This window comes from Nomia melanderi, chromosome 12 (genome assembly GCF_051020985.1).
Source record: "Nomia melanderi isolate GNS246 chromosome 12, iyNomMela1, whole genome shotgun sequence".
Taxonomy (NCBI): Eukaryota; Metazoa; Arthropoda; class Insecta; order Hymenoptera; family Halictidae; genus Nomia; species Nomia melanderi.
This window is the reverse complement of record NC_135010.1, coordinates 12,811,467-12,830,178: the sequence shown is the minus strand read 5'-3', so window position 1 is coordinate 12,830,178 and position 18,712 is coordinate 12,811,467. Positions and strand designations below refer to the sequence as shown.

General features: G+C 46.4%; 1 protein-coding gene across 1 annotated transcript in view; it reads right to left on the bottom strand.

Annotated features, from left to right (window-relative positions):
• Positions 1-238: 238 nt before the first annotated feature.
• dachs (unconventional myosin-IXb-like dachs) overlaps positions 239-18,712 on the bottom strand; it is a 75,878-nt gene continuing 57,404 nt past the window's right edge. Inside the window, exons 2-17 of the mRNA XM_031970028.2 lie at positions 18,209-18,568; positions 15,772-16,058; positions 9,575-9,746; positions 9,317-9,489; positions 8,461-8,620; positions 8,269-8,385; positions 7,467-7,702; positions 7,192-7,381; positions 6,240-6,517; positions 5,951-6,140; positions 4,486-4,657; positions 4,141-4,352; positions 3,070-3,332; positions 2,486-2,758; positions 1,571-1,670; positions 239-894 (exon numbers count right to left, since the gene is read on the bottom strand). Coding sequence (XP_031825888.1) covers positions 737-894; positions 1,571-1,670; positions 2,486-2,758; positions 3,070-3,332; positions 4,141-4,352; positions 4,486-4,657; positions 5,951-6,140; positions 6,240-6,517; positions 7,192-7,381; positions 7,467-7,702; positions 8,269-8,385; positions 8,461-8,620; positions 9,317-9,489; positions 9,575-9,746; positions 15,772-16,058; positions 18,209-18,568 — 3,341 coding nt within the window. The 3' untranslated portion in view covers positions 239-736. The remainder of the gene's footprint in view (positions 895-1,570; positions 1,671-2,485; positions 2,759-3,069; positions 3,333-4,140; positions 4,353-4,485; positions 4,658-5,950; positions 6,141-6,239; positions 6,518-7,191; positions 7,382-7,466; positions 7,703-8,268; positions 8,386-8,460; positions 8,621-9,316; positions 9,490-9,574; positions 9,747-15,771; positions 16,059-18,208; positions 18,569-18,712) is intronic.

Here is an 18,712-nt window from a genome sequence, read left to right as displayed (position 1 = left end):
TCAAAGGGTTAAAATGTTTCTTGAAATTAGAGAAACGTTCAAAATGTTTCTTGAAATTAAAGAAACGTTTAAAATGTTCCTTAAAATTAAACAAACTCAGTCCACAGCGAAACAGTTGATTTATTCTTTGAACCCACAGGAGGGTAGATCCCAGCGACCGGAAGTCCCGAACGCTATCAACATCGTATAGGGTTGTAGTCTCCTGTTCGCGACGCGAGCAACGCCTCGCTGTCTGGTGTTTAACGGCTAACATGCTTACTAATTCGAAAATGCACGTGGTGCGTGTACTTATCTACATGGAAGACGAACGTGACTCGCAGAGGGTGGCGCTGCCGCGGCGGGGGTAGGAGTGCCGGTTCAACCAGTGCGCGAGCGTCTCAAACGAGCGATAAGCACCGGCGGCGTAGTGACTTCCGCGTTAAACTCGCTTAACGGCCGGTGTAATTAATTAAAGGACCAGGTTCACTGTCCTGTGGAGCACCGGCGCGCCACCCTTAATCCTAGCCTAGCATTTTTTTTCTCGCCCTCTTTCTACAGTTTATCGCTCGTCCATTAATCCCTCTGAATTGTCATTCGAATTTCATTCCGGATTTCCGCTGATTCGCGCTGTCTCGGACTCGAATCGTCGAACGAATCGGGGGATGATCGGACGCATCGGGGGGAGAATCTTCGTACGCCATCCTCGTTGAGTAATGGGAAATGCAAAAGGCGAGCCAACACGGAATAAATAACGCGTTCAGACGTTAATATTACAGGGCTTCAGCTCCATAAACTGATAGGGTACGTGCAGCGTGGTGTTGTTGTGCTCCACCAGCAGGTGACCTCGCCTGGGAGACGCCCCCACGACCAGCACCGTTTCACCCTTCAATAGGACCACCTCACCCTCGCCCTCTTCTGAAAGAAGAACAATTTCGTGCCTAATGGGAATGCGGGAGCCTGGAACCACCTGTACAAAGTCTGCCTATGAAGAGTATACTAAACTGCCCCTTTGTCAACCCTTAAGAATGAAGGTTTAACGAGGAGAACTTAGGGAAGCTGCTGTAATAAATAAAGATAATGTTTCTATTTTGAGTAGGTAAGAATTAAAATAAAGATTGGAAATTGTTTTGAGTAGTCGAAAGACAACCCTTAAGAATGAAGCATCAATGAGAACTTATAGAAGCTAAAATAATAAATAGAGATAACATTCTTCGACTAGATATAAATTAGCAAAAACAAAGAAGCTTGATAGTTAAGTCACGAAAAGAGAAATCATAGTTTCAACAGGAACCTAAAATCGAACTCGGGAAAATGATATTCTGCAAGGCATCCGGCAAGATCCGCGATAGCCGAAGCTCGACGATGCATCGTCTTTCAAACGAACAAGTTTAGAAAACTTCGCAGTTTTATCACAATCCCGACAGCAGCGAATTGCGGAGGATACGTTCCTTCCAAAGACAGCGTTCGCAAACTTCAACGGAAGATGCGCACCGCGTAGGTCGCGGCAGGGAGGCAGGAACAAAAGAAGATCCCTCAGACTTTCAGAAAGAACGGACACCGGTTTCACGCGGGAACATCCGATGGCTCTTACCTGGGAACGGCATCTTCATGATCCTCGTCTGCGGGTAGCCCAATTTCGTGTTGCCTGTCACGGTGTAGCTCCTGCTAGGCGGCACCGGCGGCGGTCGTTCCTGGAACAAAGTTTCGAAGACATGCTCGACGATGAACGTAAGTAAATAGGTACTGCAAGATCACTCGACGGTTAAGTTGAAGAATGCAGGTCTGATTGGTCAGTCATCTTATTTACTATACCAACTTGCTACTCATCGATAGGGTTAGACGTAACCAATTAAAATCACAAAGAAAACAGGGAAATAACCTTTCTTCCTGATCATCTTAAACATCGAGTCACCTTTTAACAGTTCGTCACTCAAATTCGACACTATTTCTCACATACATTTAAATATTCATTTTCTCAAGTCGAATTTTGTTGGATATTATTACGAAGATTCTTCAGTTCCTGCTCAATGCAGAAAACTGTTTCGACTGTATAGTTTCAAGTATTTATTTGCCAAAGTGTTAGCATATTGAGTCGATGAGAGTTCTCAACGAAAACTAAGTAAAAACGAAGAGAGAAGTGTCCTTTACACGCGTTGTAATAATTTTAAAACAGATGTTACTTGTCTCGAGGAAACAATCATATTTCTTAATACTTTAAGCGCCACGAGAATCTTAAGCTTCCCGTAGAGTTATTCTTGTAGCAAACAATAGGAGAAACAATAATTAATTATCTGTTACAATCCTGGTATTACACCATTGTCAGCTTAGTAACGTTATTAAACGTTTTCATTTTACATCGGTTATCTCGCATGTTACCAAGTAATTCAAAAATCATCGGTGACTGACATGGTAACCCGTTAACCACGCAGAAAAAACGTCGAAATTTCTGTATCGAGCGAACACTTAGCGGAGATGTAATTTTCTGTACGAGATAGGTGATCCTTACCAGATCCAGGCCGAACAAGGTGCACGTTTGCTGGATCATCTTCTGATCCGCGCACTTCTCCGAGGGATCCGGGGGTGGTGTGCCAGCGATTGGCTGCGGCCTCGGTCTGGTTCCGGTGCCTGTACCAGCGGCGGTCGTCACGTTCCTCTGAACGGTTCCGGTGTTGGCCGACGTCGGCTGCTGCGGCTTCTTCTGACCCAAACCGGCAGTCACGCCTATCGTGGTCTTCCTCAGCGGCCATCTTCTCCGCACCCTCCAACCGCGCCAGGTTGCCTAATCATCGATCGGGGAATAAATAAGGACTTGCAGTGGATTACAAGGGTTTCGTTCGAATCTCGCTTTGGGAAAGCTTAGGGAATCTAGATCTGTCTAATGGTTACTAATAAATTAATCGCACTCCATTGTCGCTGATGACGTTGCAAGATAAGTTGATAACTCCGTTTCTAATCAAGCGTAACTTTGATCTGAAAGATCTTCGAATCTCGAATTGTTTACAGGTAAACCAGGAAATAGAAAGATTCGGGAGAATTGTAGAAACGATTGTAACCGAGAACGATGAGCTGATCCTTCGGGAATCGAGTTACCTGTATCGCAGTGGCTGCCTTCCTCCTCGTCTCCGACCTTAAATTCTCTAGCTGCTGCCTAATGCCCTCGCTGAGGAAAATGTGCCTCTTGCCGAGCGCCCAGCTGGTACTCGCGCCGAATTTGCTCTTCAACTGTTGAGCATTCTGCAGGATGAGCTTCGTGTCCTCGACGGCCTGCTCCTCCGCCCGACGCAGCTGCTTGAAAGGCGCAATCAGTCTGTACCTCGCGTTGAACGCCTTGAAACGCATTCGATGCGGGTATCCTGTGATTATAAAATCATTCGAATGACGGGACCGTCCCGGATTAGTAATCTCGGCTCTCCGTTGAAGCTTAATCTAGACTGATTCGCGTGACGTTCTACCGAAACACCTTTGACCCGTTCGCAACAGCTGAGACTAGGGATTGTCATGCAGATAATCTTTCTATTGTTACATTCCACTATCACGATAATACTGTGATCTAAATTCAACTAAAAAAACTCGCGTTAAACGTGTTAGATTGTTTCCAAATGCGTCATTCTATAAAAAATTAGTATAAATTCTGAAATAGAAGCAAAATCCTTCACACAATACTACAAACTTCTGAATTTAAACCCTCAAATTCGACTATTCCCACAACGAAAATAAAACGTTACCTGCTAAGCAGTCTGCTCTACAAAACGATGTTCACTTAAATCAAAATACTTAATTCCATTTCTCCATTCGTATAACGTTCGATCCGAACCGAGAAATATCCGTTGTCACTGAAAAAACTTCGCAACATCCCCATAAAGTAAACAGAACCTCGTGTTCAGCTGTGTACCTCGCGACTGTCTGAAGCATTTGTTTCTATCGCTCACGCTTTTCAAGTTATCGAGTTTCGTCCGGCGAGCAGCCATCGAGCCGCGCCGCGCCCGTCGAAACGCCGGAGCAGACCGTTTCCATTTTTAATCGGAGCCAGTCCGACGAGGATCGAACCTGTTCAGCGACACGTCGGTACAACGCGCGCGGCGTGCAAGGGGGGCGGGGGAACGTCAGACGGTCGGTCGACGAGCATGCAAATTGAACGTCGGGAGTAGTTTCAAGACGTACCGCCGGCCATTAGATTTACTGTCTCGAGAACTTGAAGGGATCGTATCTGACGCATAGTCACGCCTCTGTCTAGGTGCAGCGGGGTTTCTGTGCCGTTGCTTCTAATGCACCTGACAAAGTGGGGCCTGGCGTGGACGAGAGTTCTCAGGAGATTATCCAGCCTCGTGTGGAAGTCCTGAGTCAACGTGGAGATTGGCTCGTCCCCGTTCAAACTGAAACCAGAGGACAGTCACCCGCGATTTCGTGATTTTCAGTTCGGTAACAGAGAGAGAGAAATAGAGAGAGAGTAAGAGAGAGAGAGAGAAGGAGAGATAGTTTCGCCGTGTGGCCGGATGTGTGTCTTACAGGTCGGTGTGGGAGGTCGGCGATATCCGGAAGCTGACGCCCCGGGGCACCGTGTCACTCGCGTACAACGCTTTCAGCTCGCTGCCGAACAAGTGGGTCGCGAAACCGAAGCTGCACGTGTGCTTGTAGAACACCGCCACCAGGTCGTCCGGCACTACGTCCTTGTTCGTGTCTTTTGGGAAAGAAAAGGAGAAATACCTTCTAATCGAACGTTGGAATGATACTTTTAACCCTTTGAGAACGAGGATTATTTGGAATACGAAACCTTCGGCGGATGAAATTATATATCGATCGTTTAATTAACACTGGAACTACCGAGCATTTAACACGATTGACGCTAGGTTTACGCGTCAATTCGACGCACATTGAATTTTACAATTATTTGGTAAATGTTTCTGTCGATTTTTATTGATGCAGTAACACGAATGTGTACTCTAATCTTTAAACGTCCAAAATCTAAATGAACGAACATAAAATTTTTTAATAGAATAAATTGAACAATAAATGTCCGTTAATATGCAGTTCCTATAAAAACTGTAACAATAGATTATTCTCAGTTTCTTCAGTATCCTATTTATTTTCAAAATAATTTCGAATATTCAACGCTTCGAATATATCGATAATTGCTAAACAAAAACCAGTCAATTTGACTGGTATGGTAGTTCTAATGTTAACAGGGAAACGAAACTATGATCTCTTGCTGTTTCACTAATTAAATCATTTGTTCGCGACTTAGTCTTCCAAATGTGAAAATCTAATCTCGCCGGAGTGTCGTTCGCAAAGGGTTAAATTAATTTGGTTGAAGGATTTTCCTGGATTTTCTCGAGGATTATGAAGTATAGAGATACTTTCGTTGGTTACGTTCACGAGAATTCTAGGCACTCTATATAATATTCCTTATTATAAAGACAAATCTGTAACTCATTCACTGCATACAATATACGATTTCATTACTTTCAATTTATTTTATATCAACATACATTTCAAATGTAACCAAGATTGTACCAAGTTGACAATCCTGGACACTTGCTACGAATATACTCGCGACGCAGCGAATGGGTTAGACGTGAATCTAATATAATTGCAATTAATAGACCCGAAGTAATAATATAGAAACGTAACTAAGATTTTAACACTAGATCTACAGACGCGTGTCCTACACTTCATTCCATTGTTCCCAGAAAAGTCTCTATACAGATCGCGAAAGTATCTTGAAACTCATCGTCTACAATTCGACGAATCGAGATCAGCTACTAAACGACTCCCAAAAGCTGCTACTAAACGACTCCCAGATCAGACCGACGGGTCCCATAAATCTAGTGTTAATGGGCACGTCTCGAAGTGCCCTAAGAAAAACAATGTCACAAGGTGAGCTGCGTCCGGCTGAAAGGGGGACGGTGAGCCCCAAAAAATGTATAGCAGTCGCATCGAGGGAATCGATAACCGACGAAGGAGGCATACGCACCCAGGAAATCGGACGCGTCGTAAGTCACTCTACCCGCAAAGTGCTGGATCCCGAAGGATCTACAGTCGACGGTCCTGGGCTCGAAGAGCCGGGGATTCTGTTTGTGCTGAACCTTCACTTTGGCCACGTAGCTCTCGGCGGTGCCGCGTATGGAGCACTCGACGTCCAGCATGCTCAACAGCCCGGTGCGCTGCGCAACGAAACAACAACGCGAGCATTTCACGCAAGGATATCCCGCGCCGCCGGTTTTAAACGGGCCGGTTGCGGCGCGCTCCCTCGGGCTACTCACCAGCGAGGAAATTAGATCGATGCAGGGCACGTTGTCGACGTAGTCGACCTCCACGTCGCAACGGATACCCTCGTCGCGGCAGCTCTCGATCGAGCTCTTGAAGATGTGCGTGTTGTAAAAGTGCTGCATCGTCTCCGCGCAGAGATTGATGCACAGGTGCTCCAATTGGCTGGGCTTCGGGTCCTCGAAGCCGAACATGTCTAGGATACCGATGAACCCGTCCGTCGCGTGTCGCACGGCGTTGTTTAAGGCTGTCATGCTTCTGGAGCCCGTGCCACCTGGACGTCAATGAGAAAAGTACAGTTTTTCATTAGAAATATTTTAACTCTTCCGATGAGATAGAGAGGATATTTTGTAAAACTAACTCGACAAGGAATCACACTTAAATTGAGGGACAAAGCTATTTCGTTTGAATATTTCTCAAATTAATGCATTATACGAAGTTTGATGTTAAGTATCAAAATTTATAGTTTTACTGTATGAAATCGATTGGCGAGTGAGAGGCACCTCTCGAGTGCTTAGGGTTAATAAGGTGATTAGAATATCTTCGTGCTTGGAATTCTTCTGTTCTTCTTTGCTTTCTTTATTATTCATCATGTTACACGTATAGATTTAAAACTCATTTTTCTCGAGAACGAAGGACCATCGTGACGAAAATGATCGACGTTGATATAATTATCATTGTAGAATTATTTACAAAGGAATTTCAGATCCTAGAGACACACTATCGTGTCGAATTGATTTCTAATTAATAAACTGCTCTTCGATTCAACTTTGAGTCCCAGTCAATCGATAACAACTAGATCAATCCTTGCAATAATAAAAATAATCACTACTCTCGCTTAAAATTACCATAAAGAATCTTAACACGTTGAATGCCATAGGGTCATCGGTGATACATTCTCTCACTTTGACATGCCTATGAAAATCGAAATTTACATTGACAACTAACCTGCCGAGCTGCCAATGGTAGAAGCGTGCTGACTGGTGACCTCCGCTTGATTATGAACCGACTCGTTCGAGTCCGAGGACAACGTGCCCAAAGTGGAGCCCAGTCTCTTCAAGCTGTTGGCTCTCCTGACGATGGTAGCCACCGTGCGACAGTACAGCGCTTTCGCCAGCGAGTCCCTGGTCATGTTAGACTGCGTAAACAAATACCCTTCAACATGTCTCTTCACCGACGAGGCAGGCGTTAGGCGAGATCGCTGGTAATTAATTACACAGTACCATATTAGCGTCGCAGACCGATTTCACCAGTTGCCCCCTGGCATTGTGGGTCCTGGAGGTTAGACCTCTGAGCAGAGCGGGCGGGGGGACTCCTAGAAGAGCTGCCACCGAGGCTAGCTCGTTCTCGCCGATCACGCCGACCTCCACACCCGGACGATCCGTGAAACCTACGTTGCCGAGGATCAACACTGCTGCCAGCACCCTCACCACGTCTAGAAATGGTATACCTAACACGCCTGGAAAGATTCTGGGGTTCAGAAGGTTGTACGATGAAGTTGGAATTGTTTTATGCTTTTGCACTCGGAAGTTTGTTAATAGAGATATTTAGATACACTTAGAGATATTTAGAAATATTTAGAGATATTTGATAGAGACGTTTAGAGATATTTAAGATATTTAATAGAGATATTTAAAGATATTTAGAGATATTTAAGATATTTAATACAGATGTTTAGAGATATTTAAGATATTTAATAGAGATATTTAAAGATATTTAGAGATATTTAAGATATTTAATAGAGGTATTTATAATTTGAGGCGACCTTCTTTGTAACTCGAAAGGAAATCACAAGTAGGAGTAAATATATTCCATTATTTCACGTAGCATTATACAAAGTTTAACCTTAAATATTAGATTGTGTAGTTTTACTTCAAATCAAGTCGCCTCCAAGTGCAAAGTGTTGATTCTCCCAGTCTTCGGTTAAAAGTTTTGTTTGGTATTTTTCACGACTGTTATTTAAAAGAAGTTGAAGTACTATTGTATAAGGTAAATTAAGAATATAAATAAAATTAGAGGACATACCCAAACACGCCTTCCAAGCTTGAAACCTAATGGCGTCCTCCGCCTCGTCCTGCCTGGTGTCGCCATGTTGCAGGTACCTCAGATTCTTCAAGTTGTACCCCTCCAAATTGAGCTTCACTGTTGAGTGAACGCCAATATTAAGTATCACATCGAGAATAATACATTACTAAACTAAAAGAACCGATCCTCTACCTCGTTCCTCGTGCGACAAGCCAGCCAACATTTGGTAGAATATATGGTAATTCTTTTCGTCAGGCAATGGCCTGATTACTCGCGTCTGGTCCAAGAAATAACAATGTATCTTCGTCCTGTACAAAGCTCCGTCCGTCACCTGGACCTCGATGAAGTGACCCTGAAGAAAGGAGCCGAAATCAGACACCTCTACCTCGAACAAAGGTTAATCCTCTATTGACCCCAGTACTACCAGTCAAACTGACTTCTTCAAATCCCATAGAAAATAAAAATATTCAGACTCCCATTGCCTTATAATTCAGTTTACACATCAATGTCTTCGTTAACCTCTCCAAAGAGTTGACCCTTTGCACTCGAACATTGTTTCGCTGGATATATTCATTTCCTAATGAAATATCAGTGGTAGATTTTATAACTAACACTAATATAAATAATATAGGAATCAATCGTTTCATGGATAATCGTTAAATGAACTTCAACACTAAAACTACCAGACGGGTCAAATGACTCATGCCTGATGTCTTCTTGCAATTATTCTAAAGGTAACAAATGTTTCTCTGAGAAATTATTAAAGAGATTCATTTAGCACTACGCAAATTGAATTGTAAATCAATTAAACTCTGAACAGATGCACTCTTCGAGTTTCTATAGTGAAATTTTAAAAAGTGAAGTGCTCGATAGTTTTAGTGTTAACATTATACAATACATCAAACTTAACTTTGCTGTATCAAACAAAATGACTATTGAGTCGCCTCTCGAGTGCAAAGGGTTAATCATCAAACAACGAAAGAAGTCAATTTTCATCGAATCGATAGCTCCAGCGTCGAAATCCTTAAAACTCAAAGCATCCACGTACTATCCTAGAGCTCTCCGAATTGGTGGCAGTCTTCGCCGATCCCAGGGACCTGAGTACAGTGAACGCCGCAGCCAGGTGTTTGAACGCGTCGGTCTCGGGCCCACCGCCGGCGACGTCGAACAATTGCCTAAGTAACAACATGGATGCGTACGTTTTCCCCGAACCGCTGGTGCCTGGGGAACACGCGGAAAGCGTTGGTTCGTGTGACGTTTTCATGGGAGCGAGGATTTTCGTCGTTGAAAGGTGTCGATCGTTTACCAGAAAGGATGATAGCCTGCGGGTAGCCGGTCTCCGACTGCTGCCGCACCGCTTCCTGGACCACTTTGTTCAGCTGGGGCGCCAATGGTACGGCCCTGGTGCTCGTTAAGGTCAATGGATTCCCGACGTCCGTATAAGGATTGATACAGACCAGAATGGGGCCCACGTTCGTCTGAAAACGCGTCCCCATTATCCCACTCTGACGATTATCAATTTCGCGTCGCGCGCTCGCACGCACGCACGTCGATGCAAATGTAATTGCCTGATGTGTGTGACGCGTAATTGTCCTTTTTACGGCCGCGGTCGCGCGATTTTCTGCGGTCGTAACATAACTCGGGAATTACGATCGCTCGGATGGCACCGAATCGTTCTAGTTTCGTCGCGACATCGTATTCGAGTTGCAAATTGGCATAACGAGACACTGAAACGTGCGGACGCGTTATAATCGGGCGAGACACTGTGGGAAATGATTTCTTCGTTCCGCTCCTCCGCGCTGTGGAAGATGATCGGCCGCGAGACACAGATGTATTAATTTTATCGGTTTCCGGGCGACAGCGGTAGTAGCTGGAGGAAGGTTTCGCTCCATTAAGGGAGGCTGCCCGTAAAAGGTGTCTATTATCTGGCAGAAGTGATTTAATTTCGAGACCACTACAGACGGCGGAAAGTGTTTGAGAACATTAGTCATGAGCGTTATCTGGTTAATGGTACCGAGCCGATGGACGTTCCGGGAACCCGAAGACCGGCTGAGTAAATACCATTCTTCCGGCGAAAAGAGTCTGCGGGCGTGTTTCATTATTAAAACGCTAATCGATGGCATACTTCCCTGAAGGACGAGGGAGGAGGATTCCAATTAGCTCCCCTTATTTAGAATTCAAATTAGTTTGCTCCAGAAGTCAATCGCCCCGGCATTAGCGCCGCTTAAAAATTAATCGAACGGGAGCTTGCGTTAATCGTCGGGCCGACGGTCGCTGCGGAAATTCGCAGACTAGCGAGCTAACAGGAAGAAGAGCGGAATAACAGACTATCGTAAACTATACTTCAGCGTCATCGAAGTTCGCATTCCGCCCGACTCCGATCGATGACATCCGCAAACGTTGAAACATGAAATTCTACTTCGCCCCGGTTGCCCGATAATCCTCGATAAAAATGTAAATTCCCGTCGAGCATCCTCGCTCGAGAGATTAGGACCCGACGCATTCGCAGAGGAAACTTTCAAAGAATCAATAAAAACAAACAAACGCCCCGTGTACCATAATATTTAATACAATTCCGCTTCGCTTTCGGTCCGCCGGAATCGTTCGAGGAAATCGAGTTCGCTCGGCGTCGATTCCCGTGCGCAAATTCCCCTATAAAAATGTATATTCCCGTCGACGATCGGCCGTCGATTAACCATTAACTCCAAGAGCTAACGATCCATTAACGATCGGTGAACTCTGAGTACCGAATTCACGGGGAACGTAAACATTTATCGATCCCCGGGCGGACGGGCGAGGAAGAGAAACGCGTTCGCGGCTCGATGTTCCTGTCCGTGGATCTCCCTCGAATAATATCCCGAAGAGGTGGATAAAAGGAAGCCTCGGGACTTAGAAATCGGGACAGCTGGAGCGCGGAGGGGGCAGAGGGGGCGGCGAACCAGAGGACGAAGGAGACAAAGAGCGCAGGGTGGTGCAACAGGCTACGGAGCGGCGGGCTTTGGCGGGCCTTCGTACCTATTAGAAGCCCACCTAGAGAAAGCAACACACGCCGGAGGACGAACAAAAAGGTGAAAAACGGCCGGACGGCCGCAGGGGGGGGAGAGAACCGGTCCGCGGCGGGCACCGGTGACTAGCGATGGGCCCGCTCGGCCCTGCGCGCCGCGAGCTTTCGAGCAACTGGGTCGTGAGCGAGCTGACATTTCGTTCTTGGATATTGTTACCGCGTCGTGTGCCTCGCCGTCGAAGAGATCCGCCTCTGTATTAGATAATGGATGATTGGAGTCGGTATTAATTGAAAATAGACGTTAATGACGGTGTGGTTTTGTATTTAGGATGGATTTTGTGAGGTTCATTTGAGAGATTCGCGGATTGATGGAATGTGGAGGCGTTTGTGAGATGTTGAATTTGAATTTTGAAGCATTTTGGATTGGTTATTGGATTCGGTCCTCCGTTGTATTTGATAGGATGATTGGAATCGGTATTAATTGAGGATAGAGATTGATGACGGTGTGATTTTGTATTTAGGATGGCTTTTGTGAGGTTGATTTGAGAGATTCGCGGATTGTTGGAATGTGGAGGCGTTTGTGAGATGTTTCTTTGAATTTTGTAGCATTTCGAATTGTCTATTGTATTAGATCTTCTCGAACCTCCGTTGTATTAGATAAGACAATTGAAATCGGTATTAATTGAAAATAGAGCTTGATGACAGTATGATTTTCTTTGAATATTTCGGATAGCTTTAGTAAGGTAGATTTAAGAGATTCGTAGATTTTTGGTGAGTTTTCTTTGAATTTTGAAGTATTTCGAATTGATTATTGGACGCTTAGATATACTATCCTATTGCCTAGTTTATTTCCTCCTGGATTTTTGATCGTGAATATTGCTTCCGAGTCGAGTAATCGCTAGTCGTCAAGTTAGCACGAACGTCTCCCAATATCCTCGAAGCCATCGCTACCACCTAACTCGTCAGCGACCGGGAAAGAGAAATACGAACGGAAAGAGACACGGTGGAAGGGATGGGAGAGGGGAATAGGTCAGAACGAAAAGAAACGCGAGAGCGGAGAACCTCGAGAAGCAGAAAGAAACAGGAATAATCTTAACGGAGGTAAAACATGGCAGACGGGCAGGATCGGCAACGCGATCTACGCGATTGCCGTTGTCTAAGGATCGGACCGTCGCGGATCGAACTTCGATACCCGGAAGGCGGTCGTAATTCGATCGAGAAAGTGCGAGAGGTTCAATTAAACCCGTGAATTACGATTCCTCGTATGAATCTCCCGGCCGGCCTACGCTCGATCGTTGCACAAGCCGATCTAATCGATTTCCTCTGGAGAAACTCTCCCAGGACACTTTTCCCTCTTCCCCGGTTCATTAATTCCGTCGGTTAATAACGTCGTGGAAACGGCGCGATGGACTTTCATGACGGCTCAAGGACGGAAACTGGAGCCTTCCCATCGAAAGCGTTCGCCGGAGCCTATCGACCATCGAGACGCCAGCGATCAATCGAGAATTCTATCGACATTCTTACCTAAAACACTCCCCTCTCTATCCTCCCTTGTTTCAATGCTATTAAAAATCAAACTATTAAAAATCTCCGATCATAGACGAGTATGCTAAACACGAATTACCATCGGGATCATCGTAACTTACACAAAGGTCTCTGGATCCTAAACAAACCCGAACGCCGAGGACAAGAAAAGAAGCTCCGACCGACACAATCGACATAGAAATCTGCCTGTCGGGTTCATAAAGTATCGTCGACCACTAAATATCGTCGTGCATGCGTCGCCGCGTACGCTTCACAGTGTTCCGCACAATTGGCCGTGTCACTACGGCCGGGGGCAGGTGAATTATGCGCGGACGATGCGCGTAAGACAATGAACGCGTCGAACGATCCTCCGGCGGGGGTTCCCGGAGGGGTCGCCGACGAAAGTTCAGATTCCGCGTGTGTCCCGGAATCGTCTGGGAAGCGTCTGATGAAGTGCTCCCCGAGGGCCGGCCGGCCGGGAGAAAAAAGGGGGCACGCGTTAAGGAATGCCGAGGAGAAATTAAAACGCGGAGCACGATAATGGAATGCGAGCGTGCCAGCTGCGCGTGCTGCGACGCTCGCCCGGCTGAGACAGGGTGAATTCTTAATAGGGCGAAGCCGCTCGAAGAAGATATCGCCGGGCGCAACGAGACAGAGAACGCTGGAGGGAATTGCATTAGCTTGTCACCTATGAAATCCTCGTTTCCCGGGGCGATTTAGCGGCCGAGAGTTGCCGTCGACGACTCCCCGGGCGAACCGTTTGACGTCTTTCGGCCGTTTCTTCGATTCCCAACGAACCTTTAACAGTTTCACGCTGCATCCGCGTCGATTCGACGGATATCGAATGTTTCGATTTATAAACACGTTTTCTACCAATAGAACAATGTGTAGAACAAACGTGAAGCTAGTGTTATATTTGATGAATCTGCAGATGATGATACCTAGGTCTAATTAGAATCTTTACTTATCCTGCAGATTCGAACAGATTTTTCAGAAATATAAAAGTACGCAGAATAATCGCGCTACCTAAACTCCCACGCGGATTAGATATATTTTACGGTTCGGAGTTTACAGTTTGGATAGCTGGTTTTATAGTGCGGATACCTTTCCTCTCTTTTATAATTCAGACGCCATTCCCTCTTTCCGTGCCGCCTTCATGGAAAAACGGGATTACGGAACGAGTGGGTACAATATCGAGCGAAATCGCTAATTGGACGCGATTCCGTAGAAAATTCCTGGTTTCCTCTATCGCGAGGCCAGGATAACGCGAAGAAGTCGTTGCGCGGGTTAGGTGGAACCGATGTTTAGGCCTCGAGTGCTCGCGAGATCTGGCAGGAGCATTAGAGTCGAGCATCGTTCGAGATGAGCGTCGCGGAACGCGCGCTAAGAGGTTCGGAATCGTCGCGGGGGAGGATCGAGGCCGACCAGGAAACGCTTTCAACGCTCCGTCGGGACGATTGCGAGGGAAACGGTGGTTCGGATCGAAACCGACGCGCCTCGATCCTTCCTCGAACGTTTCCACACGTGAAATCGGCGCCGCCGCGCATCAATCACTCGACGCGCGCCTCGACAGCGTGTGTAGTCGGCCGCGGACACGATAAGTTTCGCGGTCCTTCTAATTGAGATGAATGCCCGATTTGCCGGGGGGATGGTCGAATCGGGAGATCCCTGGCCGCGATACGTCCTTCGCCGTTTAGCGAAGACACCGTCGACGAGCAATTGCGATAAGGAATATTCAGTGTTTGACAAGATCGATTGTATCATTTTCGAATTGATTGAATGATGTTCGGAATTTAGGTGTTGTAGGAACAATGGATTCTCTTGCGTTTTCATTTGAGAATATCGATTGTATTATTTTGGAATTGATTGAATGATGTTCTGAATTTAGATGTGTTTTAGAAACAGTAGTTAAGAGTTGGTAGACTTGGAGGTATTCTGGAAATAGTGCTGATAATGGATTCGAATTGTTCTGTTATCGTTTCATTTGAGAAGATCGATTGTATCATTTTGGAATTGATTGGATAATGTTCTGAATTTAGGTGTGTTTTAGAAAAAGCAGATAGAATAGAAGTTGACGGATATTGAATATTTTAAACATTCAATACTCTGGATTTGAAGCTAAAATTGTCGCGATTTATATAGACGAACGTGTAATTTTCTGGGACAATAGATTAAAATGTAGAATACACGTCTGTAAATCCAGTTTTAATTATGCGCATATAATATGAGGTGCGGGATAATGTGGAAGATTAATGTAGAAGGTAAATGATTCAATTTATTAGATTAATCTGTTAATCTATTTATTAAGAACTTCAGACTGCTGGTAATATTGTAATATCCTATCTATTAACGGTAAATGATGTCATTAATTAGTACTATTAATATGAACGTTGAATTTTCATTTTAAATCTCGTGTATGTAGGTCCGTAGACTATATTTACGTCCTACAGCATATAATCGTGTCGTGGATTTCCTTAATACGACCACATCGAGTTGAATTATATAGAGAATAGCATTAATCATCTTAAACGATTAGACTCTTCCCTCGCGATCGATCTAATCGAGAGTTAACGGAGAATCCGCGCGAGTCTAAATGTAATAATGTCAATGCACAGCAACGCGGACCGCGAATGACAAGCTTAATTATCGATTATCGAAATAGACAGAACCGAGGCATCGATCAGAAGTCCGATATTCTCCTCCGGTGATTATTAACGAATCAAAACTGCAGGTCGCCGGTCAATAAATCAATACTCGATTAAGAATTCATTAGAAATCCCAGCAACGTCGCTTTTAAAGTGATTATCGAGCGTATCTCGTGCACAGATTGTTAATGAAACGTGTTAAGAACACAGAGGAACGCACCGGTGTGTTGCAACCATCGGCGCGCCGGTACAGAACGAACAGATGAATCATGGATTATTTATGAGAGATGATTAATATACGAAGGAATTGATTGGATTCACGGTACTCACGTGATACTGCTTCGCGCAGAACCGAGCCTGAAGACATTTCAGCACCGCGTCCTCCGTCAGAGGGCCAGGCAGGTGAATGAGGTCGTCCAAGGCCGTGGAGGTTGCGGGCCCGGAAGTGGCCGTGGTCCCTTTCGGGAGACATCGATGCTGGCCCTGGTTGGTCTTCGCGTTCTTCACATCGGCGATGATGCTGGAGATCGGCGGCGATCGCAAACAGCCCAGGGCCGTCACGCAGGACACTATGCCGTCGTCTGGAATGCCGTTGTGACGTTTCGGCGGGTCCAAGTCTGCGCAGAATCATCGTGCCAATGTCATTCGCTTACTTTCCTCATACTAATAAATACAACATTGTAATGTAAACATTAATGACTGAATTTAGATATAAATATCGTTTCTTTTGTAGACGGTTCGCCCTTTTGCGTGTCGATACTTGGGGGCCCGAGATATAGACCAGGCCCATTGACTAATTTATTTTAATAGCCCTACACTTTCATACTGATTCAAGGAAATTTATTTAGCTGCGAGGTTTTCCTGTAATGAACGTAACTTTCTTTGATTCCAGGGAATAATCGAATCGCATATAAGCTAATGTATTAATAAATTATTGTTGCTTCTGAAATGATCACGATATATTCAGAAGCTATGAAACAAGTGGTTTCTAAAGAAAAACGAAGGACCGAGTGAATCCTTGAATAACTAAGAATATTATTTACTCCATCGAAATTACAAGAATCAAAGAATCTTAACTGCAAAGGCTTCCGAGTGACTCAGTCAGCTAATTAGGAGCCAACCGATCTATCAAGCGTTCGTTAACCGAACACCGCACCGAGCGCGGTACGATTCATTCCCGTTCCATGCTCCCCAAACCTCAATAACCGAAACGTCGCCGTAACACGGAACGAAAGCCGGAAAAAAGAGGGTAGAAAACTACGAGCCGGCGTCGCGATAATGGCGAAGGGACCGGACACCGCTCGGAGGCCCCGATTAACTGTAACCAGCGCGCGCGCGATTCGGCTCGATTAATCGGAAAGGGTACGAGATCAGACGGAGCGGCGCGTATCGAGCGGATAAACCCGGTCTCGGCCGCGCAAATATTTTCATTCTCCTGGTCCCCTCTCGAATCACGAAGGGATCGGTGGATTTAAAGCGGCCGCGCGGGATCGACCGGTCGAATTTTATTTATTTTCACCTTTGCGCCCGCCGAAGGGGGCAGCGATCGAGCGAGCGGGCGAGCGAGCGGTCCGCTCCGAAAAATGGTAAATAAATCATAAAACGCTCGGAATCCCGGCCGAGATAGCCGCCGAGTAAACAGCCGCGTTCACCGTTCCGATGATTTTGCGGAGAAATCGCCCGCCGCTCCCGGTTATTTAAAATATCATCCCCCGTTCCAGCGAGGAACGGGCCGGGGGACGGGGACAGCTTCCGCCGATCACCGGGAGACCGGGAATACGCGCGGCGTATCGCGAATTAACGCAGCAATGACGATATTACGCGCCGTTTAAATATTAACGAACCCGATCCGCCGCTGGATAGACGCGCAACGTCCACGTGCACGCGCACACGAGAGCCCGCCGCGTCGGCCCACGTACGGGGTGGTCCGTTTTAATTCGCGGTAATCGGCTGCGAATGCAACGCGACGATTAAAACCCGCCACCCCCGCCCCTCTGCCCCCCGTCGTTTTCCCCGGAGCGAGGGAAGTTACAGCAATTTCCATCTGTAATATCGGGCGGAATGGTAACCGTGGCGGATAAAGAGGCGATGATGCGATGACGATGGCTGCGGTGAAATATCGATGAACCCGAATTCACGTGAACGGCTCCCGACTCGATCCCCGGGAAAGCTGTTTTTCGGGAATTATTATTCCTGCTTTTTCGGAGGCCCGTAATCCCGAGTTCCCGTCGGGGCCTCCGGTTTCGTTGCGTGGGTTCGGTTATTGGAGAGGGAAACTGTTGCTAGTCATAATAATAGACAGTGGCAGGGATTTAGAAAGAAACACACTGGTCTGTTTGTTAACACTTTACTGGCCGCTGTCGCGTACGCGCGATTATCATTCCGATGTTTGTATAAGAATATATATCGATGCTGTTTTTAGAGAAACAATTGCTTCCACTGTTCTCCCTTCGCAGTTTACCAGATCGTCTTTTGTCACATGCTCAGGCCGTGAAGGTTTACAACAGAGCAATAACTATCGAGACGAACGGAAAATGCGTACAAGAAACTAAGGGTATCCACAAACGCTATGACAAAAGAGTAAAAATTGTAAAGAGCGTACCATCCGAGTGTCGTCCGGATGGCAAAAAAAACTAAAGTAACGAATTCTCAAAAATAGCTGTGCTTCTGAACCCTGCCGTAAACCCGTACAAATCGGCCCGGACAAATGAATTACATAGAATCGTGGCTATGTTATGTTAAATTAGAACTACAGTCGCATACTGACCAGATATCAGATTGCTCGGCGCCGTGGCGTTGTGGCCGAGGGTGTTGGCAGCCGCGTGGTTCACATGGGGATGAACGATCGCGGACGCCGTCAACGTGTGCCCGGACGGATGGCCGAGGCCGTGCGGCAGCGTCGCCGCCAATGGTATCGTCGTCCTCGGCGGCACCGCCGGAGCAGGGGACGACGGCACGCAGCCCTTTTCCGGGCTCTTGGACAGGGGCGCCGAGGTGCCGCCGTTCGGCCCTGAATTGTTGTTCGGCGGCTGGCTCACGTGCAGCCGGTTCCTCAGGGTCACCAGTTCCGTGCTCAGGCTCCTGAGACGCTGCTGTAGGTGCACCGCTTCGTTCGAGGACGAGGCATCTGTAAAAGGCGAACCGATATTCGGTGAGCGCACCAACGGATGAAAACACGCGCCGCGGACTGGGATGTTCTGACGGATGGTGGGGATCGGTGACCTTGAACGGCCGATATTTCCTGCCACCGACGTGGAACAGTGCTCGTTTC